Here is a 26,973-nt window from a genome sequence, read left to right as displayed (position 1 = left end):
TTATTCTTGGCAGTTCTGTTTGTAACAAATAAAATAGAACTCATGTACCCATAAATAGGGGATTTGTTAAAGAAATTTTTACACCCATTTGATGAAATGCTCTGAGCTTCCCCGGTGGCTCAGCGGTAAAGAATCCACCTGCCAACGCAGGAGACTCAGGTTCGATCCCTGGGTGGGGAAGATCCCCTAGAGGAGGAAATGGCAACCAACTCCAGTTTTCTTCCCTGGGAAATCCCATGGACAAAGGAGCATGGCGGGCTACAGTCCATGGGGTCGCAAAGAGTCGGACATGACTTAGTGACTAAACAACAACAACGAAATACTGTACAACCATAAAAGTAGCCAGATATGTCTATATTGACATGGATATTCATGATATTTTATGGTATCAGATTCATATCAATGATCAAAATTCACAATGTTTTGATAACTGTTAAAAAGAATTCAAAACTGCATGTAGCATGACCTATGATTCTGTATGTCAGAATCTGCAGGAAAAATTTCTGGCAGACTAGCAATGATCTCTCTCTGACTGAGGACAAGGGATGCTTGTGGAGTTTTAACTTTCTGCAGTTCTCATATTTTAATATTTGCATCTATAAAAATGAGCCTAGATTGGGGGACATGGATTTTTTAACATAAGAGTGAAAAGAATATCATGAGAATCTTTAAACTGACCCCCAGGGTGGCTGCTGTGAGGTGATTACAGAAGAGGCGGCAGCTGCTCTGCGAAAAGCGACCAAGTGGGCACAGTCAGGCCTCATTGTCAGTGTTGGGCCACCTGTGGAGTCCCTCAACCCAGAGACCGTGAGCGGGCTGTCCACAGGGGACAAGAAGAAGACTGCCCAAACCTCCATTTGCCGAGAGAGGAACTCCGAACTCGCCAGGTAAAGCCTTCCCTAGGGTAGAAGCTGTCTACTCTCTTCTCAGACTTACTGTGTGAAGGGCTTGTTTTGAGGGTTTTAATTTTATTTTGTAGAGTATTTATTTTTATTTATGTATTTATTTTTGGCCTCGCCATGTCACATGTGGGATCTTAGTTCCCTGTCTAGGAATTGAACCCATGCCCCCTGCATTGGGAGTGAGAAGTCTTAACCACTGGACCGCCAGGGAAATCCTGAAGGTTTTAATTTTATATCCTCCCCTTGACCTGCTGGAAGTGAGGAAGTGAGGCTCAAAATACCCAGCCATTGTAGTAGTTTCTCTCAAAGTCAGGTCCACCAGTGATGACCATTCACTTGGTGGATCTGATGCTGTGAGGGATGAATAGGGGGGCCCTCCAGCCTGAATGCACGTCTGAAGCTGGAGGACTGTTTTCTGAGAAAGGCCACCACCAACACCAGCTGCAGTTTTTTTGAGCAATAGTAAATTCTGGCCTTGCTTCCTTTACTTCATCCAAACAATACTTGTCACCATTCCAGCTCTTTACAGAAGGATGAGCACGTGTTGCCCTTGGTTAGTCTGGATGAGATTCTATGCTTGCCGGCCAGAGGCAGATGCAGGGAAGTTACCAAAATCCACTTTTTCTAGTATGGAGCTGGCCAAAAAGTTTATTAAGTTTTCTCAGTAATATCTTGCAGAAAAACACAAACCAACTTTTTGGCTAACCCACCATAATTAGAAAATGTTTCCATCTGGTGCCAAGTCTAAAGCCACTCTTCTGGCTTCTTTACCATCACGAGCCTTGACACTTTTCCCTGTTGACACTTGCAGGACCGACCCCGTCCGACCTTTCATCAGTGGGCACGTGGCAAACAGCATGGCCGCTGAGGTGATTGCCTTGCTTCATAGTTTGCTGATGGCACCCGAGTCAAATGCTGCTCAGATATGGACCACGACAGCAGAGAAGGTTAGTACGCTGTTATTGCTTAAAGGAGGAAGCAGGACAGAAGTCAGTTTTTTGTTCTAGCTAGGGACATTGTAACAGAGAGAGTTCCCATTTCAGCCAGATAGACTTGTGTTTCCCCTGAAATCTGCTTTGATTTAGTGGTTTCAACTCTGTTAACCCACATCTCCTATCACTGCCAGTTCTGCTTTCACAGAAGGCAGGCTAGTATTCTCAGGGGAAGAATGGCACACCTTGTTTCTCCTCCTTGCTTGTGTTCAATCGGTACTAACATTAGGAAGTCATGTATCCTTGGTTTACTGGATTTATTAAGTAGAGTTGGTGAGTGTTAAGGAGGTCTCTGTCGGATTTACACACCCTGAGCTCTTCAGTAATTCATCTTGACAAACTAGTCCAGTCTCCCAAAAACTAGAATTTGGTCATCAGTTTCCCTATTCCCAGTCATTCATCTTATGAACACCTTATAACACATCCTAAAGGTAATTGGGTGTTGCAAGGTAGGTGGTATGCTATTATGGTCTTTCTTCAGATAAATTTTTGTCTTTATTTTAGGGTGTTTTTTTTTTTAACTGTGTTTGATTTGCTCATATTTCAAGGTTGTGCATTTCTGGTTTTGTCCAATTACATAAGACCAATATGGCAAGAACATCAGTGGTCATTCCTGCTCGTTACTGCACCCATCCTGTGTCCAGAGTTCCTTAGTCCAGGGGCCCTGTTGTCAACGCTGCACCACCCTTAGTATCAAAACGACCAAAGTTCTAACTCCTGCCATGTGGGCTGCTTCATATGTTTAGGTTCTGTCTCGTGCACTGATGTACATTCCACAGTTGGGGAAATATGCAGAAAGCATTCTGGAAAATGGCAGCAGTAGTGGCAGAAAGCTCGCCAAACTTCAGAGAATTGCCCGCCAGGCTGTGGCTGCGCTGTGTGCACTTGGAGGCTTCAAAGAGACAATCAAGATCGGGTCTGAGGTCCAGGTAACCAGGCACCATTTTCCCAAGTCATCGCTTTCCCTTGTGTGTAAGTCCATTGATTCATCTATCAACTGTAAGACAAATACCATCCACCCAGTTGGACAAAAATTCTTGTTTTTTCAAGCTAAGAAACAAGTGGCTTCTCATCCACACAGTGCTGCAGATTATTCAGACATCAGTACAGTACTGCACAGTAGCTAAAACCCTTATGTCCTGTGGTGGTGTTAATATTGGGAGTGTTTTAGAATTGAGGCTTGAATTTGCTTCATACTGTGATCAACTTATGGAGAAGGCAATGGCAACCCACTCCAGTACTCTTGCCTGGAAAATCCCATGGACGGAGGAACCTGGTAGGTTGCAGTCCATGGGGTTGCTAAGAGTCGGACACATCTGAGTGACTTCACTTTCACTTCTCACTTTCATGCATTGGAGAAGGAAATGGCAACCCACTCCAGTGTTCTTGCCTGGAGAATCCCAGGGACGGGGGACCCTGGTGGGCTGCCATCTGTGGGGTCACACAGAGTCGGACATGACTGAAGCGACTTAGCAGCAGCAGCAGTGATCACCTTGATATAAGGTTTTAGGACCTATTATTTTAAATCACATTCAGGGCTTGGCGTCTGCATTAAAAGAACCTATTGCTGTAATGCCGATAATGACAGCTGTAGATTTACTCCTCCCACTTGTCACATCAGATCGCTGCTCACACCATCAGATTTGGTAGGTAGTGCTAACCCATCTGTGTCTCTAGGTTTTAGGTAGAGGAATATCAGGAAGCATCGGAGTGGTGGCTTCTATCAACGAACAGGAAGGTATAGCTACAGTCAGATTCCCACCCATAGACTGTAGAAAGACTTCGCAAGCATCAGACACACTGACTATTCCATTGTCTAGACTTTGTGTTCCAAGATCAGAGGTAAGGTGATTTTTAAATGTATCTTCAAATGTCACTGCAAATGGTAACCATCCTGTAATGAAGGATACGCACGTGCACTGCACAGTCCTGAGCACAAATACTTGGTTTTCTTAAATTTTACTTATGATATGTATTTACATATTGGGTGTAATTATTTAGTAGTAACCTTGATGTGAAGATTCTTACCTAAATGACCAAATTCATTTCTTTGGTGAGGAATATTCCACAGTATATTGTATGTTTAATTGTTTTGGTCTAGCTTGCAATTTTCTGTATGGTGATTTTTTTTTTTAATTGAAATTTTGAGAATTAACTCCAGATGATAATAACACCCTCATTTCTTATAAACTAACTACTTGAATTTAACTTTTTGCCATGCCCACCCCCCACCGCCATCAGGCATTGCCTCTTCATAAACTGTCCATTACTGAGAAGGTAGTACAGGCAGTCCAGTCCATGTTGCTTCCTCAGGAGGGAAGTCTCTCTATTCATACCTCACTTCCTGCAACAGGAGATGGGTCAGCTCCTGTGATGGCAGTCGTTCGGCTCCTGGCTGAAATAAGAACAAGGTGAGCGCCCTCCAGAGACCCCCTAATGTGCTGAGGTGGAGCAGGCCAGAGGGACGGAAGTCCTCCATGGGCCTCTGTGCCAGGTTTAACCGGGTCCACAGCATGAACTTCATGCCAAACTGAGTAACAGAAACCATCCTCTTGTGCTGTGTTTACTACAGTTTTTGTTGCATTCCCCAACTTCTGTGCTCTGAAATAAAGTTTAGCTGTTTCCCTAAGGAAATAAACAATCAAAATATGACTGGTATATGAAGTGCATGCATAGACCCCACTGATTTGCTTTGGTCAAAGAGCTTTGTTCTATCACAGGAAGTCTTCTGTCACTTGGCCCTTTTTTAAGTAGTTCAGACCACATCAGTACCTATCTGGTCTATCACTTTCCAAACTGCTGAGGAGAAAATTAGGGAATGCTCACAAGTGTCAGAATTGGAAAGAAAACGCATTTATTTACAATTATACAGCAGCAAAAAGTTTCTTTTGACAATGAAACTTGCGAGAAAGTTCTAATATATGTTTTGAATCTGGTGAGAGAGATCAGTATACTGATTTCCCAAGCATTCGGATCCCTGTTGTTCTCGGAACATTAATATTGCCTACAGAGCACAGTTTAGGGAAAGGTGTTAGGAGACAGTGCTTATTTCGCAGCTGGCACTTGGTCTGTTCATACAGGGAGATGGCAACCATTTCCCCCTTTTCCAATGGTCCATGCAGTGTCAGCAGTTACTGTGCGGGAAAAGAGAAGCTAGTTACATGTATTCAAACCAGTGCAGCTCAATAAAAAAGCAAGAGGAATGGAGAGTTGGAACCTTATTTAAATTAGTGGATAAAATTGATTGAAATGTTTTTCACAGTCGGCTTTTTAGAGAATGACCATTGATGACCTTGAAATATTGTAAATCTTTTAACATTAAGAGCATGCCTGGTCATGGCCCAGCTTTTAGAAGACAGCTTATTTTGTGAAGAATTCATACAGCAGTGTCCAGCAGCTGTTGAAGTTCTTAACCTAGTAGCCCAGGAATGCAGTGCTGGTAAGTACCTGTTGCTTTCCTTTCTACTCTTTGTGTCGAGGTTTGTTAGCACACTGACAATTTGGAATGGAATATTGACTGTTTTCACATACACTTCCAACAGCTAAGCTCTAGACACAGCACTTACACGAAGACTTTCATTCCAAATCTGCAAATGTAAATAAAAAGCTTCAGTATATGCCAACTAGGAAATCAGTATTTTTCATTTTAACTTTAGGACCATGATGTCAGAGTATTTTCTTTGCCCCATTCATATTAATAAGTGGGTTTCATTTCTGTATTAGAATTCTTCGTGACCTGCCCTTAGGGCTATGGATACTTTCTGACTGTTGTCACTGGCCACATGTGAATTCAGAGTCCAGAAATTTGCACTAACATCTGTCTTTATGTGTTTGTGTTTCTGTGTGTCTGTATGTGTGCTTATGGAAAAGTTCAAACAAATACAAAAATAGACTATTTTTGTATAATGAACCCTCATGTTTCCATCATCTAGTTTCAACAGTTATCAACTCATAACCAATCCTGTTTCTTCTACACTGCACCCTCCTGGATTATTTTTAAGCAGATTTTTAGGTATTCCTTTTATTTATCTGTAAATATTTTAGTCTGTATCTCAATGAGGACTCTTAAACCACAATATCATTTTCACATGTAAAAAATTTACAATAATTTAATATTATTTAATGTCTAGTCAGTGTTCAACTTTCTAATTTTCTCAGAGTCATACTTGTTTTTACATTTGTTTATTTGATTCAGAATCCAATTAGAGTTCATCCATTGTAATTCATTGTTGTCTTTTAAATTGCTTTTAAATACAGATTCCCCTCAGTATCTTTTTTTTTTCCCTTATAACTTACTTGTTGAAGAGTTTCCCATAGTCTGGATTTTGTATATCCTATGGTGTCATTTAATATGTTCTTGAATTTAATATGTTCTTTGTTCTTGAATTTCTTGTACATTGATGGTTGGCCTGAGATTTTCTGAGTGAAAATTTACCCTTTATCCTCAAGGATCTAGTTGGACTCTAAATATAATTGTTCACAATTAGATTAGCATTTCTCCAATGCTCTTGTACTGATGTTTTCATAAACTAAGGGAAAAATGGATGTCTTTACCTCCCTTAATGGTTTTAATCTTATCTATTTTTTTGGTCATTTTTCTTACCTATATTATTTATTGTTTCTCATGCTATTTGCTTTTTTTCCTGTAACTCTCTAATTTTTTCTGTCCTTAAATTTTTGTCCTTTTTCATGTGACAGTGATTTCTTTTGGTTTGTTTTTGCTTTTTAATTCATCTTCATTTTTATATCTGTTTTACTTCTCAAATCTCCTTCCCTTAATAAGCATAGCTGTCTGGGGCCAGCAACCATTAAAAAGCCTCAGAGAGATCCCCCCAAAAGAGACACAAGAACAAAAGAAAAGGAGCTTGCTTGCTCGGCTTCTCAAGTGAAATTACTTGTGACTAAACACTTGCTCATTGTTTAATTTTGTATGTGTCATAAGTAGTTCCCTACTTCTGCTTTTTTAATATTCTTGGCTTAGGTTGCATCCTAAGACTTATTTGACTGATTTTAGCAAACATATAACCTTCTGAATGAATCAGTTGCTTTTCTCTAGGGCTCATTCTGGGTCTCTTTTATATATTTTATAGAATAAAATAGAATACATTTTATCTTACTCTGTGAAATTAACTTTGGTACTTAATGTATAAGCCAGAAATCATAATAATTTAGAGCAAATATCTTGAATAATAACCCATCTAACCCATTTTTTCCCCTGTGGAAAAGAACCCTATAGAAACAAAGAGTTGAAAGAGACATATGGGAAGTTCTTATTAATTGCTACAAAAGAGAAGACTATGAGCTTATACACAGCAATTTATATTGTAAAATAGTGTCCTGTGTCAAGAAAGTGAAAGTATTAGTCGCTCCGTTGTGTCCGACTCTTTACCACCCCATGGACTGTAACCCACTAGGCTCCTTTGTCCATGGAATTCTCCAGGCAAAAATACTGGAGTGGGTGGCCATTCCCTTCTCTAGGGAATCTTCTCGAGCCAGGGATCAAACCCTGCATTGTAGGCAGATTCTTTACTCTCTGAGCCACCAGGGAAATCCATGTCAAATTGAACAGTCCTTAATAACTCACATATTGGATTACCGGAAAGGATTTTAAGGTTTAAAGTAGGTACCTAAGTTTGCTGGTTTACCTGTATTTTTTAAAAAAAAAAAGAAAAACTATGTCTGAATTACTTTCCAACACAGCAGTAGGTTCTTATAGCCTACTAGAGAATTAGAGTCTGTGCTCAGAAGAAATGCTGTTTACTACATGAGATTCAAAGTAGTGTGTAGAAGAGAAAGAGTTCTTTGATTTTTATTTTTTAATGTATCAAGGTTTTTTAATTTCATAAATGAATGTGTCATAGAATTTATAAGCAATAATATATTGATTCTCTAAAGTGAAAAATTTTTCAGTGAACTCCTCTTATTATTTTACTTCATCTGGGATAAATTAAGCCACAGACTTGGCCATTGTAATGCTTCCCTCTTTGGTTTGTCTCTCATCTTTGCCCATGTTTGTGTCTTATGTCACATAATAACACACTTCAGCCTTGCACTATGTTCTTCGTCATATGCGTGTGTGCATATACATGTCTTATCTCTCCTCCCAGATTAGGGACTTCAGCTCATATTAACTTTCTATTTTCCGACATCTGGCCCTGTGCTTTGCTTGTGGGAGATGTTTAGCAGGTTATAGTCTTTTAAAAAATCAATTTAGATGATAAAAATAATAGTTTTCATTCATTAGATGATAATAATAGCTTTCATTTATTGAGTGTTGGCCATGTGTCAGGGACTTGGCTAAAGGCTTTAATTTGCATTGTCTCATCTTCACAACCACCCTGTGAGGCACAGGTACTGTTATTACCCCCATGTTGGCAGTGAGATGATAAATATCAAGTAATGGCACCAGATTCTGGATCCAGGGCCCAACCTCAGGGCCCATGCACGTGACTGCGTTGCTTTGTTGCTGAGCTACATCTTTGTAGGAGACAAAGATGTCTCAGGGTGTTTGCTCTTTGTAAGAATTTGAATAATCTCTGTAAGTATTTCATTGCTCGGATCCAACTCCAAAAGAGGTGTAGGATTTATGTGCACGTCTTCGACATCTCCCTCTCCAGGAGAGCGGCTGGCAGTTGTGGAAGTGCAGTGTGAACGGCTGAGGATGCTCTACCGGGACTGTGCTCGGCCCCCGCCGCCTCCGCTGCAGGCTGACCGGAGACAGGTGAGCCCTCTGCCGTGTCTGCAGCACTCAGCATGAGAGAATTTCAGAATGCCAGGCAGCACATCCATGATTTTAGAAGGGGCGTTTGCAGAGCCTTTTGGAGGTATAAGTTCTGCAGTGACGCTCTCATCTCTGAATGTCAAAGCACATCAACTTGACATTCCGAATATTGAAAGATTACAGCAGAGGAGCAGAACTCCGCAGTCTGTAAATAATTTCTGCATTATCAATAACAAAAAAAAAGAAAACTTTTTCAAAATTTTAGATCTGTAGTTCATCTTGTAATAATACTAATAAGTATACATAGAGTGACTAAAAAGCAAAAGTGGCACAGAGAAAGACATTTACTGTGTGATACTACTTATACATAGAATCTAAAAACTATAACAAACTAGTGAATAAAACAAACGAGAAAGCAGACTCACAGGGAAAAAACAAATTTCACTTGAGGGGCAAAAGCAAAAGAGGCAAACATGTCTAATATTGGCATATCTATGAATATTCTTAGCATCACTAGTCATAATAGCCAAAAAGCAGAAACAACCTAAATGTCCATCAACTGATGAATGAATGCATAAAATGGGTATATTCATACAATGGAGTATTATCAGCCTTAAAAAGTAGGGGAGTGCTAACACATGCTGCAGTATGGATAAAACTTGAGTTATGCTAAGTGAAGGAAGCCAGTCACAAGAGACCACATACTGTATGATTCCATTTCTTATAATGTCCAGAACCTGCAAATTCAGAGAGACAGAAAGCATAGAGGTGGTTACCAGGGGCTGGGAGGAGAGAGGGATGGGAATTAACTTCTAATGGGTACAGTTTCTTTTAAAGAGAACAAAAGCATTCTAAAATTAGTTTGTGGTGATGATTGTAGAATTCTGTGAATATACTAAAATCCATTGAACTGTACACTTTGTTTTTGTTGTTGTTGTTGTTGTTTATTTTTTTTTTAATTTATTTATTTTTTCAGTGGGTTTTGGCATACATTGACATGAATCAGCAATAGATTTACACGTATTCCCCATCCCGATCCCCCCTCCCACCTCCCTCTCCACCCGATTCCTCTGGGTCTTCCCAGTGCACCAGGCCCGAGCACTTGTCTCATGCATCCCACCTGGGCTGGTGACCTGTTTCACCATAGATAATATACATGCTTGAACTGTACACTTTAAATGGGCAAGTTACGTGTTATGTGAATTTTATCTCAAAAAATTTTATTTATACTAGGTAAGAGTATACAAAAATTGCTGTATTCTTATAATTTTTCTGTAGATTTGAAGTCATTTCAAAATAAGAAAGTTAAAAATATATGAGAAAAAATGTCACTTGAAATCTCAACATCTCCATTTTGTGTTCACAATGCTATTGAATAAGAGTGTTTTTCCCCAATGCAGCCCAAAGAGATTACATGGAGCCCCTCACGAGTGTTTCCACCTGTCCGAGCCTGCATGTTCTCCTCGCACCTCACTTCTGTCACCTTCCTAGCAGACCCCAGTGCTGGGGGCGGTCTGCCCCGGGGCACATTTATCTACGCCACCTCACCACTGCCCGTTCAGGTGAGAAATCACAGGACCCTTTGTCTTCTGCCTCTGTCTTTCAAATATGAGAGAAAGGAAGTTCAAGGGCCCATGGTGAGCCCTCTGATTGTCTGCCCACTCCTGGTGTTTCTTCAGGCCCCGTCTTTCTACTGGGAAATTGAAATTGTTTCCTATGGAGATACAGATGATGATACTGGACCAATAGTTTCCTTTGGCTTTGCTACAGAAGCAGAGAAAAGAGATGGGGCATGGACTAATCCAGTGGGCACCTGTCTTTTCCATAAGTAAGTGGCTGCTATCACTGTTACCTAAAAAAAAAAATGGGGACTTCCCTGGCTATCCAGTGGTTAAGACTCTGCTTCCACTGCAGGGGGCATGGGTTCAATCCCTGGTCAGGGAACTAAGATGCCATGCAGTGTGGCAAAAAAAAAAAAAAAGAACAAACAACATGGATGTGGGTATTTTAAAACTATAGTAATATAATTATAGTCTCTACCCTAAAAAATATAGACAATACCAGCTGGAAATATACTCATGTTCAATGAAAGAGAAGAGCTCTTAGCATTTGTCTTCTAGTTACTCTCCTGCTACCGAAACTCCTCCACCCATTCACTGCTTACCTTCCTCTGTGTTGGCCCATTAGCCTTGTCTCTGACTGTTCCTTGTTTTTTTTCAATAGCAATGGCCGAGCCGTGCATTACAATGGCTCCAGTTTATTACAGTGGAAGAGTGTTCGATTAGATGTCACTCTCTCTCCTGGTGAGTATGGTGGGAGGTTTTTTTTTTTTTGCACCTTGTCTAAGTTGTTCCCAGGTTTGGATCAGAATAGGTCAAAATTAATGAAACTCAGCAACTGGAAATGGACACCGTCTACTAGAGAAAATGAAATACTTGTCATTGCTGTCCCCTAGTTTACACTGAACCTATCATTTTATGAGGCACTGTTGTCATTAAAGCCTCCATTGGTAACTTAGGAGTCACATTAATTGTCATTCCTCCATCATTAGAAAAATCTGAGATTTTGCTTTTCTTTGAAGTTTGGTCTTTAATTAGCTTTTCATTAACAAACATATAAATAGCTTCAAAAAAAAAACCCACCCCTACCAGTTGCCTTGAAGCACTCAAGAAATCTATTATCAGTAGGTAAGACAATGTGCTATAGACTTTGCTCTCAGTAGCCTAGACATCCAGTCCAGCTTCAGCAGATCTGCCCAGGTGTTTCAGTCACATAGTCAGTTCAATAAAGAGAAAATCTTTCCTCTCGTCTTTTTCAGCCTCCACATAATGACTTGATTGGTAATAGTAGAGGAATAGTCCTAACTGCTCCAGAAGTAGCATAATACAGACATTGTCCTCTTGACATTAGAAGCAGCCAAAAGTGTTGGTGACTTATTTTCAGACAGTACATCTTAGCATCATCTCTGATGAAACTTGAAATTATTAAATGTGATAGATGGTCTGAGATGCTTAGGTAGGGATTCCTGAGTCACTGAGCCCGATGGATAACTTCCTATAGCTGTCTGAGGGGTAATTTGGTCATCACTTTTCCTTGAGGGAGCTGCTTATTAAATTGTACTTTACAGTGAGCATGGTATTTTCAGTTATGGTCAAGTTATGCCTTGGAAAGTTACCTCCTGGCAGGTTGTTTCTCTCTCTATGAAGCAGAACTCTGTAATCTGCTGAGTATTTAAGTGCTTTAAGCACAAAGGGTTGGGGAGTAGGGAGAGCAGGGGACCTGTAGTTAGGTGGTTTATTTGTTTGTTACAGGTGATTGTTTTGTTTGATCATACTTAGTTTTTGAGAAAATTTTGGATCAGACCTCAAGCAAGCATGCTGCCTACACTTTTCTTAGAGAAATGTGTCTGTGTGGTACTAGGAATTAAGAACCTACTTTTAACAACAGGATCCCAACCTCGGTACCAACACCTTCAGTGTCTGTTCATTAACAGTTACTCTTTGAGCATCTCCTATGTGCTGGGCCCTCTTCTAGGCCCTGCAGATGCCGTGGTGAACAATGACAACTCCCCAGCCATTGGGAAACCCAGCCTAGTGGTATCAAAAGCATATGAGACTGGAAATTCCCTGGCAGTCCAGTGGTTAAGACTCCACACTTTCATTTCTGAGGGCACTGGTTCAATCCCTGGTTGGAGAACTAAGATCCTGAAAGCCATGCAGTGCAGCCAAAAAAAAAAAAAAGAAAGCCTGTGAGACTGATCAAAAGCAGAATCACAGAACGTCATGCCCTGACTGGAGAGTTTACAGTGGGTTAATTGTAAAGCTATGTGCACTAGCAGCTTGCCTGAGGCAGCCTATAGTAGTGCTGATAAGGTGGACATGGTCCCCTTGGTTCTCTAAGTTCATCCCAGTATCTGTCTCATCAGAAAACAGCTTAGTTTGTATTATCTTCACTTCCTGAGAAATGCCTTAAATAAATATAAGTAAGGAGTCATAATATGAGTTAATGATGTATGTTTAGCTTACATTGTAGGTGGAGTTTTAAATTATACTTTTTAGACCCTTTCTAAGTCATCTGCAAACTTGCTGAGAAAATACTACTTTTCTTACCTTTATTCATAAGCAATCTTGTATGTGTTAAAAGAGAAAAACTTGTATTCCTCTATTAAAAAATCATATCTATTGTTTTTCCTTTTTGTCTTAGCTGCCTGGAAAATAAAGGTTAAATTTCATGTGTAATTAGTAACTATGTAGACACTATTATTTTTGTTCTTCTGAACAGTTTCTGATTTCTCTTTTTAAAATTGTTTATTTCTGTTGTGTTACTTTGAGTGAGTGAGTATTAGTCGCTCAGTCTTCTGACTCTTTGTGGCCCCATGGACTGCAGCCTGCCAGGCTCCTCTGTCCATGGAATTCTCCAGGCCAGAATACTGACGTGGTTAGCCATTCCCTTCTCAAGGGGATCTTCCTGACCCAGGAATCAAACCTGGGTCTCCTGCATTGCAGGTGGATTCTTTACCATCTGAACCAATAAGGAAACTATGTTACTTTATATATATCCAAATATTGGGTTGGCCAAAACATTCATTTGGGTTTTTCCATAACATCTATGTAAAAACACAAAGGAAATTTTGGCCAGCCCAATACAAGGCATTCCATGTCTTTTTCAACTGTAACTGATGGCATGAATAAATAAAAACCATGATAGTCAATGGTATGTGACCACATGCCAGTTACATATTGGAAGTTTAATAGTCAATAAAAAGGAAAAAAAAAAAAGTGTTGTCTCCTTCTGCCCTAGGTGACGTGGCAGGGATTGGCTGGGAGAGAACCGAGGGGACGCCTCCTCCACCCGGGCAGCCTGCCAAGGGCCGTGTGTACTTCACATACTGTGGGCAGCGCCTCTCACCGTATCTCGAAGATGTCTCGGGTGGGATGTGGCCGGTGGTTCATATTCAGAAAAAGGCAGGTTATCTTGTTGGGAACGAACACCAAATTCTCCTCAGCAATTTGTTCCATCAGGAATGGAAAAATTAAAGACACTAGACGTAGCCTGGTTGACATAGTATGTGGTACCTGATGACAGAACCTCAAAAAACCTGAAGAAGTGGGTCCTTCCTTTGCATTGAATCTGAGTGCTTAAATGCTTTGATCTCCTTTTGGCCATCTTTCCTAAACAACAAGGCAAGGGACACTAGTGTTCTTCCAGCACCAGTAGAAAAAGCCTGTGGTTAAGTAAGTTTGGAACATGACCCTCTTGGGTTGCTTTAGTATACCAAAAGCTCAGAGGTATCCTTCAGTAAAGATTTAAAAATTAAACTTTATTTAACCCAGCATCCCTACACTTATACTGAATCATGGAACTCTTGTTTTTAAGGAGCACCTATAAACAACTAATGTTCTATGGGACATTACTACTTACTACATGCTGGTAGCTCCCACATCCTTATATCCAGTCCAGATATCACCCTAAATTCTAGACACAAATCTTCAGTAGCATAGACAACATAGAAAGAGATATTCTACTGGCATGTCAAAGTTAACATGTCTAAAACTGAGCCTAACTCTGCCCTACCCCCAGCCCGCTTCTTCCCTAGCCTGCCTTGTCTCAGGAAATGGCAGCTCCCTTCTTCCAGTCGCTAAGGCTAAAAACCTTGGCCTCTTTCTTGATTCCTCTTCTTCCTCCCACTCTACAGCCAGTCCGTCAGCAAACCTTGTTGACTTACCTTCAAAATTTATCCAGAATCTGACCACTTAGTTGATGGCCCAGCCACCCTCACCTTCTGGGTAGCATGTTACAGTATTCCTATATTTCCCTCTCCTCCCATCCCCTGAGTTCCTGCCCTTTTACATGTCTTTTCAACACAGCAGCTATAGTGATCCCTTAAAAATTTTGGTTAGGTCATGTTACTCTTCTGCTTTCAACAGGCCAGTGACATCCTGTATCACATAGTGTGAAAGCCCAAATCTTAGAATGACTTAGAAGTTCTTGTAGGCTGCGCCCCTGTACCACGTCTCTGATAGCATCTTTTCTCTTTCTTCAGTGAATTGATTAAAGATGGCAATAATTTAGGCAGACTGTTCTATTCATTCAATAAATATTTATTTATTGAGCACCTATATTGAGTGCTATATCTCAAGTACTATGCTAAGCTCTGGACATACAGTAACAATGAGCAAAAAAGATATGGTCTTTGTGCAGTTAAATCCAGTTGGAGGAGTCAGGTACTAGTCAAACATTCACATAAATACATGTGCGTGTGTGTGTTTATAATCACAAACTAATAAACACTAGGCATTTGTCAAGGTTCTCCAGAGAAACAAAAGCAATAGGATATGTGTGTGTGTGTGTGTGTGTGTACATATATATATATATATATATATATATATATATATGAGAAAGAAAGAATGTGTGTGTGTGTGTATGTAGACAGAGGTGGAAGAGGAGATTTCTTTTGAAGAATTGGCTCATGTTACTGTGGAGACTGACAAGTCTCACGAACTGTCCTCTTCACACCAGAGACCCAGGAGAGGCATGGCTTGATTCAGTCTCAGTCCAATAGCAAGAGAAAAGAGAAGACAGAGTGAGATATCCTAACTCAAGCAGGAGTAAGGGAAAAGGGTTGAATTCCTCCTTCCTCCACCTCTTGTTTTATTCAGACCCTTAATGGATTGGATAGTGCCTACTCACATTGGGGACCTGCTGTGTCCACCGATTCAAATGTTAATCTCACAGACACACAAGCAATAACAATGTTTAATCTGGCACCCTGTGGCCGGTCAAGTCAGCATATAAAATTAATCATCACAATATGATTGAAAATCATAGACTTGAGGGAAGCAAGTACCAAGCCAATCTGGTCACATCTGTATTACCCTGAAGAAATGATGTTTGAGCCAGATCTGGAATTTTAACCGGTTTAAATGGACAAACTTGGAGGAAAGAATGTTGCAGGTGAAGGCAATGGCATGTGCAGTGGTGTCAAGTAGAAAGGAACAGTGTTAGAAACAAGAAAGGTCACTGAGCTTGAATAGCAAAGAGCGTGAGTGTGAGGTGAGGGGCAGGGCGGCCTTGCCAAGCTCGAAGCACCAGGGTCTATGGGTGCACCAGCCCCTCTGCCAGGGTCACAGACTCTCCATAGCTGGGGACAGTGAATGAAGTCCACTTGGAGGTGTTAAAAGTGAACACATAAGTAACCTAACTCCTTTCAAGTTCTTTCTTTGGTTTCCTTTCCAGAACACCAAGACTCGTGCTAACTTTGGCTCCCGCCCATTTGCCTATGCTGAAGGGCAGGCCCACCGCAATGCTGCCGACCTGTGCACTGACCTGGCCGAGGAAATCAGCGCTAACTTCGAGGCCCTGCCCTTTGCCATGGCCTCTGACAGTGATAACGATGCTGGCACCAGTATTGCGTCAGACCCGGGCACTCACGGGCCACCATGCCGAATTGCTGCCGTAGCCACTGCTCAGCAACGTAAGCTGCCTCCCCGCAGGGTCCACCTGCTTCCTGGAAATGCGAATGATGTTAATTCCATAAACCCATTTAGCTTGGATATACCCCAGTGCCCACTGGTAATGGGGTAATAGGCCCAGATAAACTAGGGAGCCAGGAGGAAGCCTGGTGGTCTGGAGAGTCCATCCCCCACCTAGAGGAAGTGTGCCGCTACTCAGAACCAACAGAATATTGCCACATGGAAATGCAGGCCTGAAAGATTGTCCACTTTTTATGAGACAGCTAAGAACCACAGAATTTTATATAAAATCTCCTAATTTTAAATGTTAATCATTTTTAAACTGATTTAAAACAGAAGCCATCAAAGAATAATAAAATGTTAATTGTGGAATCTAAGTGGTAGATGTGTAGGTGTGCACTAAAAACATTCCTGATTATTTGAAAAGTCTCATAATAAGATTGAATAAAAATGAGCTTCAAGAAATGAGATGTCTGCAGCCATATTTGGTCCTTGGGATACTGGTTTGAAAATTGTTTCAAGAGTCTGTTTAATTCTTTATCTTGTTGAAGAACCTTCCAAAGTCGTCTTTGAGTTGAATGAATTATATCCATATAAACTATTCTAGGATTCGACAAAATTGTAGACTAGTTATTCCTTGACTCTGTGGTTTAAAATTCCTCTAAGGACTAAGAGTCTTTATATCTCACAAATTAAGAGAATCTGGTCTGCCCATGGATGAGTTCATATGCCCTTGCCTAGAATTCACTGTTACTGTGCTTTGTTACAGAATATGATAGTGACACTTCCTGTCATTATAAAGTGGAGCTCAGCTATGAGAATTTCATCACCTCTGGCCCAGACCCCCACCCGCCCCCCATTGCAGATGATGAAAGTGATGACGATGACGACGATGACATCCCACAGGTAAGAGACCCACAGTGGTCGCGTAGCTCCCTGGTGATGAAGACAAGCCATGAGGAATATTTTGATCTGAGCATGCAAAACTGAAGTCTTTATGCTTTCAGTTATATCATTGTGTTTGGACAGTAATTGGGGGTATTCATTTTTCTAAACCCCGTATCAATAACTGTATCTGTTTGGCTCCATGGCCCAGCAGCAATCTGGATGTTGGATAAAGAAGTACTGTGATGGTAATTCAGCAGTGAAGTTTGGGATCATGTGAAGTGTTTATATGGCTTTAGAGGGAAAGGAAGAGCTCACCCCAAGCCAGCTGTTGCCTCCCCTAGCCTCTGACGGTGTAGTTAGTTTGGTGGTCCACACGGTGTGTTTCTGCCACTGGCATTTGAGGGGGTTGAAGACCTCAGGGATGAAAGCCATAGTAAGTCAGGGAAGGATACAAGGTGTTCTTTCTCCATTCACATTTGCCTTCACCTTCCAGGAGGACCACTACGCCCTGCTGGTGAAAGCCTGGGAGACCAAGGTTTTTCCTACTATCCGAAGACGGTTCCGCAACGAAGCAGAGCGGAAATCAGGACTGGACCAGATAAAGGGTGCTCTACAACTAGGTCTGGTGCTTTATATTTCCCTATGGAACCCACTTCATGGTTTGAAGATATGTGTTTACATGAAACTCAGGGAATAAATCAGAAAAGAGGGGCTCATCTAAAGTTGGGCCAGACTTAATAGTGTCCTCTTCTTGGGCCTTTGTTGAACTTTGTGGTCTTTTGCTTTCTTTGCCAGGCTTTTCTTTGCTTGTCAGTTCTGCTCAGTATTTTGAGTTGATGGGCTGTTAGAATGAAGCTGGCCTTGTTACACCAGGAAGCTGGATGGCCTGATGGTTAATAGCTTGGGCTCTGACGTAATGCCTGTGCTATTACCAGCTCTATGACTTGGGAGAGTTACTTAACCTTTCTCAACTTCCCTCACCTTTCAAATGGGACCTATAATGGTATGAAAAATTAAAGAGTTGACACAGATAAAGCTCCTAAGAACAGTTTCTGGCACATAGTAAGCATCCATGGTACTTCCCTGGAAGCCTAGTGGTTAGGACTCTGAGCTTCCACTGCAGGGGGCACGGGTTCGATCCCTGGTTGGAAATCCCACATGCCATGTAGTCTGACCAAAAATAAATGTCACGGTAATGATGATGGTGAGATTTTTTTGTCCACTGGGCACATAGAATACAACGGAATTTGACTGCAGTCAGTGAATTATCAGTGAGTCTTAAATGCAGATAGCTGATTTCTGTTTTAAGACTTTTTCTAATCTATGAAACACCTGCTTTGTGAGATGCAGAAATGCCTTTTTCTAAGAGGCACAACTGCCCTTCCCTCAGACCATCAGATCAGGTTTTCTGTCATCATCATGGCAGTCAGAGATGGTGTAAGGAGACAGTATTGCTCTTTCTCTTTTAACTTTCGTCCTGACTGAGACTAGGAACAAATAAGGAGAAAAACCATCAAAAGACCTTTATTTCTTGACCAACTAATACACTGAATCCCTGATTTCCAGTGATAACTGAGTAATTCCTTTTTCTGAGATTAGTGCCAGGACTAATCAGTATATGTATGTGTGTATGTATGTGTGTGTGTGTTTTGGGGGGGTGGGGTTTGTTATTGTTTTTTCTCCCACTGAGAAAGAGGAACAGAGCAAATTTCAGTACTGGATAGAAGAAGCTGATGGAGCTGCCTGTCGCTCTTAAATAAGCAACTTGTGTCAGCTGTAGCAATAATCAAACACAGCACAAGAATGTATAAAGTAAGAAAAAGATACAGCACTACCCTCACTTTCTTCTTCCTCTCCATTTGTCCTGTAGTTTGTTCTCTTGACTTAACTAAAATGAAATGACTGCGTAATAATGTACAATCATTTTTAAGGTGAATATGTTCATTCTTTCCTTTTTTTTTTTTTTCTGGTTATACTTCCCAACAGTGCTACAGGGAGTGTTCCCTGTACCTTTACACACTTGAGCTTGTGTTTCTGTGGGAGAGATTTGAGAGTTTCTTAGAAGTAGGGCATTGAGTATTTTAAACTTGATAGACACTGTACAATTACCATTCCCAAAAGGCTGCCTACTCCCATGAACTCCCCTTCTGTCTTCATGATGGGTACGAGTCAGTGTCATGATTTGACTGAAGATCGTGTGCTCTCTGGAGGGTTACCAGTTCTGTTCTGTCTTTCAGGCATGGTGGATATTGCCCGGCAGACGGTTGAATTCCTCTACGAGGAGAATGGTGGCATCCCAAGAGACCTTTATCTTCCCACCATTGAAGACATTAAAGATGAAGCGAACAAGTTCACGATTGATAAAGTTCGAAAAGGTTTTGCTTCCCCCCTTTCCTTCCTCTTTGAAACTTACCCTGAAATGAGAAGTTGAGTTTTCCCACACATGAGTTTGAGCAGGCAGCTGCTGGTTCTCCTAGGGTGACTCTCTTCACTCTGAGTGATTTGAGCTCTCCTGAGCTCTCCCTTGTGAGGCCCTTGGCTCCCTGGTGGGGAAACTGGATGCTTGTCTGGCCTCTAGGGGCCTCTTGCATTTTCCCAGAACCTCTTGCATGAGCAGGGTGAGACAGAACACTTGAAGACAGAGAAGTGGGGCATGGCTGGAGGATTGCAGATAGACCTCTCAGGCTTAATCCTGGCTGCCCAGCTAATGAACCATGAATATGTAGTTGTACTGTGCTTTTTAGAATTTTATAGAAGGTCTATATTCATTTGATTTAAAATCTGTTGCAGATTTTGAGGAAACAAAAATACAGAAAAGCACACAAAAAAAAGAATCTAAAACCACTTGTTATTAGACTTTCACAAAAATATCAGAACCTTATGGGCAGGGGTAGGCATATACTTTTCTGTTTGATTCCTATTTGTTTGAGAGAAGAACTTCACAGACCATAGAACTCACCCTTTTAAAGTATACCTTTCAGTGGATTTAGTATATTCACAAAGTTGTGCAGCCTCCAAACCATTGCCTCTGATTCCAGAACATTTTCATCCCCTGAAATGAATCCTGTACTCTCACCACTCCCATTCCGCTTTCCTTCTAGCCCCTGGCAACCAGTGATCTACTTTGTACTTCCCCATCTCTATAGATTTGCCTAGTCTGGACATTTCATAAAAAATGAAATCAAACAATGTGTGGTCTTTTGTGTCTGGCCTCTTTCACATGGAATTATTTTTCAAAATTCATCCTTGTTGTAGCGCATGCCTTTTTATGGCAAAGTAATATTCCATTGTATGGATAATACCCCATTTTGTTTGTCCATTCATCAATTGATGGGCACTTGGGTGATTTATACCTTTTGGCCATCGTGAATAATGCTGCTTTGAACATTTGTGTACGTGTTTTTGTGTGTGTGTGTCTTCATTCCTTTTGGGTATATATGTAGAAGTGGAATTGCTGGGTCATATGGTAATTTTATGTTTAACCTTTTGAGGAACTGCCAGATGGTTTTCCAAAGTGATTACACCATTTTACATTCCCATCAGCACGTATAAGGATTCCAATTTCTCTACATCCTGGCCATCACTTACTATTATCTGTCTTTTGATGATAGCCATCTTAATGGATGTGAAGTGTGGTATCTCACTGTGGCTTTGGCTTGCATTTCTCTAAAAACTAATGATGTTGAACATGTTTTCATGCATATCTTTTCTCTTTGGAAAAATAGTTATTCAGATTTTCTGCCTGTTTTTTAATTGGCTTATCTTTTTATTATTGAATTGCCAGAGTTCTCACAGCACTTTGTTTTATTATCTTCCAGACTAAGCTGTGTTCCTTTGGGGCTATGACTAAATTGAGGGTATAGGTAAATGCTGGAGAGTTATTTGTACCCTAAAATATATAGGGTCCCAACATGTTAATGCTACTTGCTCCTGAAAAATCTTCTCCCCTCTTCCTTCCTCAGGTCTCACGGTAGTAACCCGCTCTCCAGACAGCAATAACGTAGCCAGCAGCACTGTTGGAACTGCCCTGCCAAAATTTGCTATCCGAGGGATGCTGAAAACCTTTGGGCTTCATGGAGTTGTCTTAGATGTTGATTCAGTGAGTGGACACCCTTTTATATACACTGAGACTTTCATGCCCAGGCCTCCAAGTACCTTAAAAAGTGATTATACAGATAGATTACTCTTCAGAGTCAGGATAAAGAAACCAGACTGAGTGCTGTCATGCCAGATGACTTGCCTGAGAGTTTCTCAGGGGCCCAGATCAGAGCTGATGTTAGAGTGTAAGCTGTTAACTTTCAGTGCTGTCCGTAACTTCAGACCACACTGCTACTGCGGGGTTTTGGGGGGATTTTTTCCATCAGCCGTGTTCAATCTGCCCCTGCCTTATATCTACCAAGTTCCAAGGGAGAACTCTCCTGTTGGCCTTGTTGAATGGATGATCTGTCATTGTCACAATTGTTATACAGATTCAAAGAAATCGTTTTGTTGATCACATCATGTTACTGGTTCTCACAAGCCTTGATTTCCCCATCTATAAAATGTGTGTATTAAACTAGATCAGTTGTTTTCTTCTCAGCTTTGCAGAACCCTCTCAAGGGGGTGGAGGTGGCAGGGGAGAAGGAATAGAAGAGAGTAAGGGCCGTACCAAAGCTTTCTTTTGAAAACAGAGTCCTGTTTGAAGGCTGTGATCCTTAGGTTACATATATATGCTTGCATTTATGCTTCCCATGCAGGAAAACAAAGAAATAATGCACAGATCAAGCCTAGAAGTCACAGATAAAGAAGTAGCTATCACCACATAGATAAACTTTGTTATCTGTCTGTCTACAGATAGAGATAATGTTAGTTATCACTGATGCTTTGAAATGAAAGGTTTTACATCTTTAACTGACTCCATTTTACCAGACCATAATTTAAATCAATGACATTTTAAAGAGAAGCTATTGACTGGTGGTTTACTAAGGTGAACTTTCAAGTAGAAAATTCCATCAGTAATATCTCCCACTCCCTTCTGATACAAACTTCTGACTGGTTATCAGAAAGTATGTAACTGACAATATATTTCAGCAGTGGAAATGTGTGCCAGGAAAATTACAAAAATAGAAATTTGTTAAAGTAATAATTCTGGTATTTCTTAAGTAGTCTGATTCCCTTTGTTTTAATAGTAATCCCTAAATACAGATTAAAACAAAGGGAATCAGACTACTTAAGAAATACCAGAATTATTACTTTAAAAAGTAATAATAGTGTTTGTTATTACTTTAAATATAATAGTAATCCCTAAATAAAGATGGGGCTTCCCTGGTGGCTCAGATGGTAAAGAATCTGTCTGCAATGTGAGAGACCAGGTTCGATCCCTGGGTCAGGAAGATCCCCTGAAGAAGGGAATGGCTACCCACTCCAGTTTTCTTGCCTGGAGAATCCCGTGGACAAAGGAGCCTGGCAGGCAACAGTCCTTGAGGTTACAAAGAGTCGGACATGACTGAATGACTAACACACACAAAGAAAGATTACATTGCTATTGGAATCCAGAGTGCACATGCATGAGCTTACTTTTTTTATATTACTGGCAATAAAATAAAGCTATCAGACTAATCTCTGCTTTTATAAAATTAACATAAAGCCAATGAATATAAATTTTACCTGGCAACAATGTATGTTGAACTATTACAGAAATATAGCACTATTCTCTTTAAATTTTTGACTCATGGTTACATTAGAGTTCTTGAATTTATTGTACCAATTAAAATTCTCAAGGCAGCTATACTCCAATAACAATTTTTTAAAATTTGCCAACTGGTATGAAGAAACTAAACACACTATCCAGGTGTCTTTGGACTTTTAGACTCAATAAATGACATGAAACTAGCATTTTAGACTCAATAAATGACATGCAACTAGCATTTACTTCTATAAAAGTTTAGTACGTATACACATACATACATAAGTATTTTAAAAATTGGGAAACAAACCAGTGCTCATAGACATTTCTTTTTTCTGTTGTAGGTCAATGAACTGGTTCAGGTAGAAACGTACCTCCGAAGTGAAGGTGTGCTGGTCCGATACTGGTACCCTATTGATATGTTGGAAAGGCCACCCGCAGGCTACAGAAGGACTGCCACCAATGGGCTCGTCACGTTGGACAATACCAACCTCCAAATTCACAGGTAAGAGAATTCCCTGGCGGCCCAGTGGTTAGGACGCAGCACTTTCACTGCCAAGACCTCAGGATCAATCCCTGGTCAGGGAACTAAAATTCCACAAGCCACGTGGTGTGGCAAAAAAATTTCTTTTGAAAAAGCATAGGTAAAGTTGAGCCCTTCTTTCTAAGCAGGTCACAGAAATCCACTTACTGTGTTTTGTCTATTTGCTATGTGCTATTCATCGTTGACAAAGAAGACTTTTCTTTCAAAGTTGAGCAAGTCAGCGGCAGCTAGTAAAGATAACAGTGAGAGAGCAGGTTAGGAAGAAGAGGCTCAGGATCTAGTGTCCCCTGGTCTGAGCCATGGGTGCTCGGCTGTCACTGGGTGATGGAAACGCGTCTGGAGATTTGAAGAGTGTGGAAAAAGTCTAAAGACTAAAGCGAGTCAAGAAGAGACACGTAGGAACTTCCTAGATGGTCCAGTGGTTAAGACTCTTCCAGTGCAAGGTGCATGGGTTCGATCCCTGGTAGGGGAGCTAAGATCCCGCATGGTACATGGCCAAGAAAAAAGAGAGAGCTAAGAGGAGTCCAAGCACTGTGTGAGCAGCCAGCTCGTTTTCGTTAATCTGACAGAGAAATCCTTGAACCCTGCTTTGTGCCCAACACCCTGTGGCGGTCTCTAAGAGGAGAGTGTCTGCCCTCCATGGGTTAACTCCTAAAAACCTGGCAGAATTCCCTCACATACACCTGTGAATTCCTTCTTTCAGTTATAAAAATTCTCACAACAGTTCAGAAGAGAATATAATAGTAAATGGAGCTCTCTGATAAAAGTTTCCATAAGCTGTTTTCATACCATTTATCCATTAACATTATAACTTCTGATTTTATTGTCAGTTTTGAAGCAGCTTCAGTCTGTCTCCAGTGTAGACCTCTCCTTGGAACACCAGATACGCGTATTCAGCTGCCTCCTTGCCGTCTCTACTCAGATGTTTCATCACCCCATGTGGGTGGCCTGAAGTTTCAACTTGACAGTCAAATTTACGAGACCCAGATAGGCTGTACTTGTCACTAGCTTCACCTAGGTCCAGGACGGGCCACACAGCCTGCCCCAGGGCAGTGTCATGCATGTTCAGCAGGGGTCAGAGTCGCCCACACAGAAGTTCAAGGGCTCTTCTCTCAACCAGGTGTGAGGGATGCACGGCACGGGGCCACGTGCACGTGGTGACTGAACAGTCCCCCGCCCCAAATAGAACCCAGCATCTTTTGTAACAATTCCACAAGCATAGCTTCCAGGGATTTCAGCAAGAGGCACACCCCATTGCTAAGAGTCACCGTTTTCTGAAAAGCCCCGAAACCATCACCTCCTACCGAGAAGCTCTTCTTGCAGTCTTCCCAGTGCAGCTAGCCAGTGGGGGGTTGCCATGACCATAAACAGGGTGCCTGGTAATACTGCTGATACTCGGGAGTTCCCTGGCAGTCCAGTCGTTAGGACTCAGCGCTTTCACTGCCGGAGCCCAGGTTCAGTCCCTGGTCAGGGACCCTCCCTCATGCAGTGAGGTATGACAAAAAAAAAAAAAACCTAAATGTGGCTTTTTGTTTTGTTTAAAACACAAGTATCTAACTTGGAGCACAGAACATGAGGCCAGAGAAGCCTGAGACGTGGCCCTTTCTCTTCAGGAGCCCACGGGCCACCCGATGTGGTGGCCGGAGCGTCAGAGCTCAGCGCCTCCCCCGCCCTTCCCTTGCAGGGAGCTGCTGCGCTGCGAGGCCGCGCTGGCCAGACTGTACTGCCGCATGGCCCTGCTCAACATCTTCGCCCCCAAGCTGCCTCACCTGTTTACCCGCCTCTTCCACATCCCCGCCATCCGGGACATTACCCTGGAGCACCTGCAGCTGCTGTCCAATCAGCTCCTCGCTCCTCCCCTCCCAGGTAAACCTTGGCTTTGCCGCTGTCACTGCAGACACCAGACTCAGGACGGAATAGCCCTGAGGGTGAGCTGGGCGCTGAGCGGGAGGTGTGCGTGGTGTCCTCACTCTCCATATGAAGAGTCCCATCACAGTACCTTTAGACTTAATATAGATAAACAGCATGAAAAAATTGCTAACCTGTTAAGCATTCATTGAGCTTCCCTAACTAATCATGGATCAAGGAAAATGATGTATTTATGAAATCTAGTCACTGTAGTGTTGTCACAGACATTTCTGTTTGGCATGTAAAGAAAAGAAAATGCCCCTGGCCATCAAATACCACCAAAGAGACCTAACTGATTCATCATGACCTCAAGCAGAGCTGTTTTGGTGGGCCAGCCTGTGTACATCAGCTCAACTTAGGGCCCTTGCGGTGTGGTGCCCTCTGGTGAACACTGACGACTCTGCTCTCAGCCCGGTTGAAGACAAGAAGGCCCCTCCTGTCTTCCTTTGGCACGTTGGCCTCCAGCCTGTTCCCCTTGACCTCTTAGCAACTGCGATGGGAGCAGGAGTGAGAGGGCAGATGGCATTCTAAGCCTAGAGGACATCTCACAGCCCTGGGGTCCCAGCAAGTGCCCTTGTGAATGACATCTCCACAGGCCAGCTTTAGCATGTGGGGTCCACTGGCCCACCCCCAAGAACTTAGAGGCTCTGAAACAGACCTGAAAAACTTCCAAGTGCTTGTGGAAGAAGCTTTGTCACAATGACTAACTTGGGTTATAAAACCCACTCTCAGCTACTCTGGTGGTTCCTAAGGGTGGACCTGGGCAGCCAGTAGGTCAGGCTGTGGGAACCCCTGAATCCTCTTTTACATGCTTGATAGACCTGGGCCTCCACTCAAATTTTTATTTTAGGAAACAGTTTTGTAGCTTAAGAAAGCAAACATTTAAAGACCACTGAATTCCTGAATCCCACCCTGGAGGATCTGATTGGTAACATCTATTATCCAAGACCTAAGGCCAAGCTAACTCATCCCAGTTTTCCAGATTGGGTCACGCCTCTATGCTACTTAAGATCTCACAGCCCTGGGCTGCTGTGATCCTCGTCACCTGTGTTTCCTTTCCCGTCCCCAGACGGCACTATCAGCTCCAGCTCCATCCTCCTGGCGCAGTCCCTGCAGCACTGTGTCCATTCCCAGAACTGCTCAGCCACAGACCTCTTCTACCAGGGCAGCTCCCAGACGGTGCGAGAGTGGCTCAACGTGGCCATCACGCGGACCCTGCACCAGGGCGAGGAGAGCCTTCTGGAGCTGACCAAACAGATCTGCTCTTTCCTGCAGGTGAAAGTCCAAAGCTCTGACGTCCCTGAACTGGGATTACAGGTTCTAATTGGAAATCTTACTGGCTGGCTAAAAATGACACTTTCTTGGTGCTTCCCTGGTGGCTCATTGGTAAAGAATCTGCCTACCAATGCAGGAGACGTGGGTCTGATTCCTGATCCGGAAAGGTTTCGTGTGCCATGGAGCAGCCAAGCTCGTGCACCACAATTACTGGGCCTGTGCTTTAGACCCTGGGAGCCACAACTACTGAAGCCCGACTGCCCTAGAGCCTGTGCTCGGCAGCAAGGGGAGCCACCACAGGGAGAAGCCCGCACACCGCAGCTAGAGAGTAGTCCCTGCTCTCCACAGCTAGAGAAAAGCCCCCTTGGCACTAAAGACCCAGCACAGCAAAAAATAGATAATTTTTAAAAAATGACACTCACTTCCCCAAGCCCCACCTCACTAGCCGCCTTTTCTCTGCAGCTCCCCTCCCTTGTCAGATCCATGTGTCCTTCGTCCCAGAGGACTCTTTTGTCCTCCTGATCTTGTTAAAGTGCGGGTATCATGTATTGACTCTCCCCTGCCTGGGAGCTGGGAAGATGAAATGCCCTCTTGTGTTGAATCCAT

At 42.2% G+C, this 26,973-nt stretch overlaps 1 protein-coding gene across 5 annotated transcripts in view; it reads left to right on the top strand.

Moving 5' to 3' along the window:
* Positions 1-26,973, top strand: part of HECTD4 (HECT domain E3 ubiquitin protein ligase 4) — a 166,681-nt gene that overhangs the window by 117,075 nt on the left and 22,633 nt on the right. For all 5 annotated transcript variants that reach the window (XM_043901667.1, XM_043901668.1, XM_043901666.1 and 2 more), the window contains exons 39-57: positions 685-887; positions 1,714-1,849; positions 2,641-2,823; positions 3,572-3,736; positions 4,136-4,305; positions 5,218-5,333; positions 8,512-8,615; positions 10,016-10,177; positions 10,295-10,443; positions 10,839-10,918; positions 13,416-13,579; positions 15,852-16,089; positions 16,857-16,993; positions 17,469-17,595; positions 19,213-19,350; positions 20,938-21,074; positions 22,985-23,145; positions 24,869-25,050; positions 26,162-26,367. In XM_043901667.1, coding sequence (XP_043757602.1) covers positions 685-887; positions 1,714-1,849; positions 2,641-2,823; positions 3,572-3,736; positions 4,136-4,305; positions 5,218-5,333; positions 8,512-8,615; positions 10,016-10,177; positions 10,295-10,443; positions 10,839-10,918; positions 13,416-13,579; positions 15,852-16,089; positions 16,857-16,993; positions 17,469-17,595; positions 19,213-19,350; positions 20,938-21,074; positions 22,985-23,145; positions 24,869-25,050; positions 26,162-26,367 — 2,958 coding nt within the window. The remainder of the gene's footprint in view (positions 1-684; positions 888-1,713; positions 1,850-2,640; positions 2,824-3,571; positions 3,737-4,135; positions 4,306-5,217; positions 5,334-8,511; positions 8,616-10,015; positions 10,178-10,294; positions 10,444-10,838; positions 10,919-13,415; positions 13,580-15,851; positions 16,090-16,856; positions 16,994-17,468; positions 17,596-19,212; positions 19,351-20,937; positions 21,075-22,984; positions 23,146-24,868; positions 25,051-26,161; positions 26,368-26,973) is intronic.

This window comes from Cervus elaphus, chromosome 5, assembly GCF_910594005.1.
Source record: "Cervus elaphus chromosome 5, mCerEla1.1, whole genome shotgun sequence".
In the NCBI taxonomy this organism is placed as follows: domain Eukaryota; kingdom Metazoa; phylum Chordata; class Mammalia; order Artiodactyla; family Cervidae; genus Cervus; species Cervus elaphus.
This window is presented reverse-complemented; position numbering and strand designations above follow the sequence as displayed.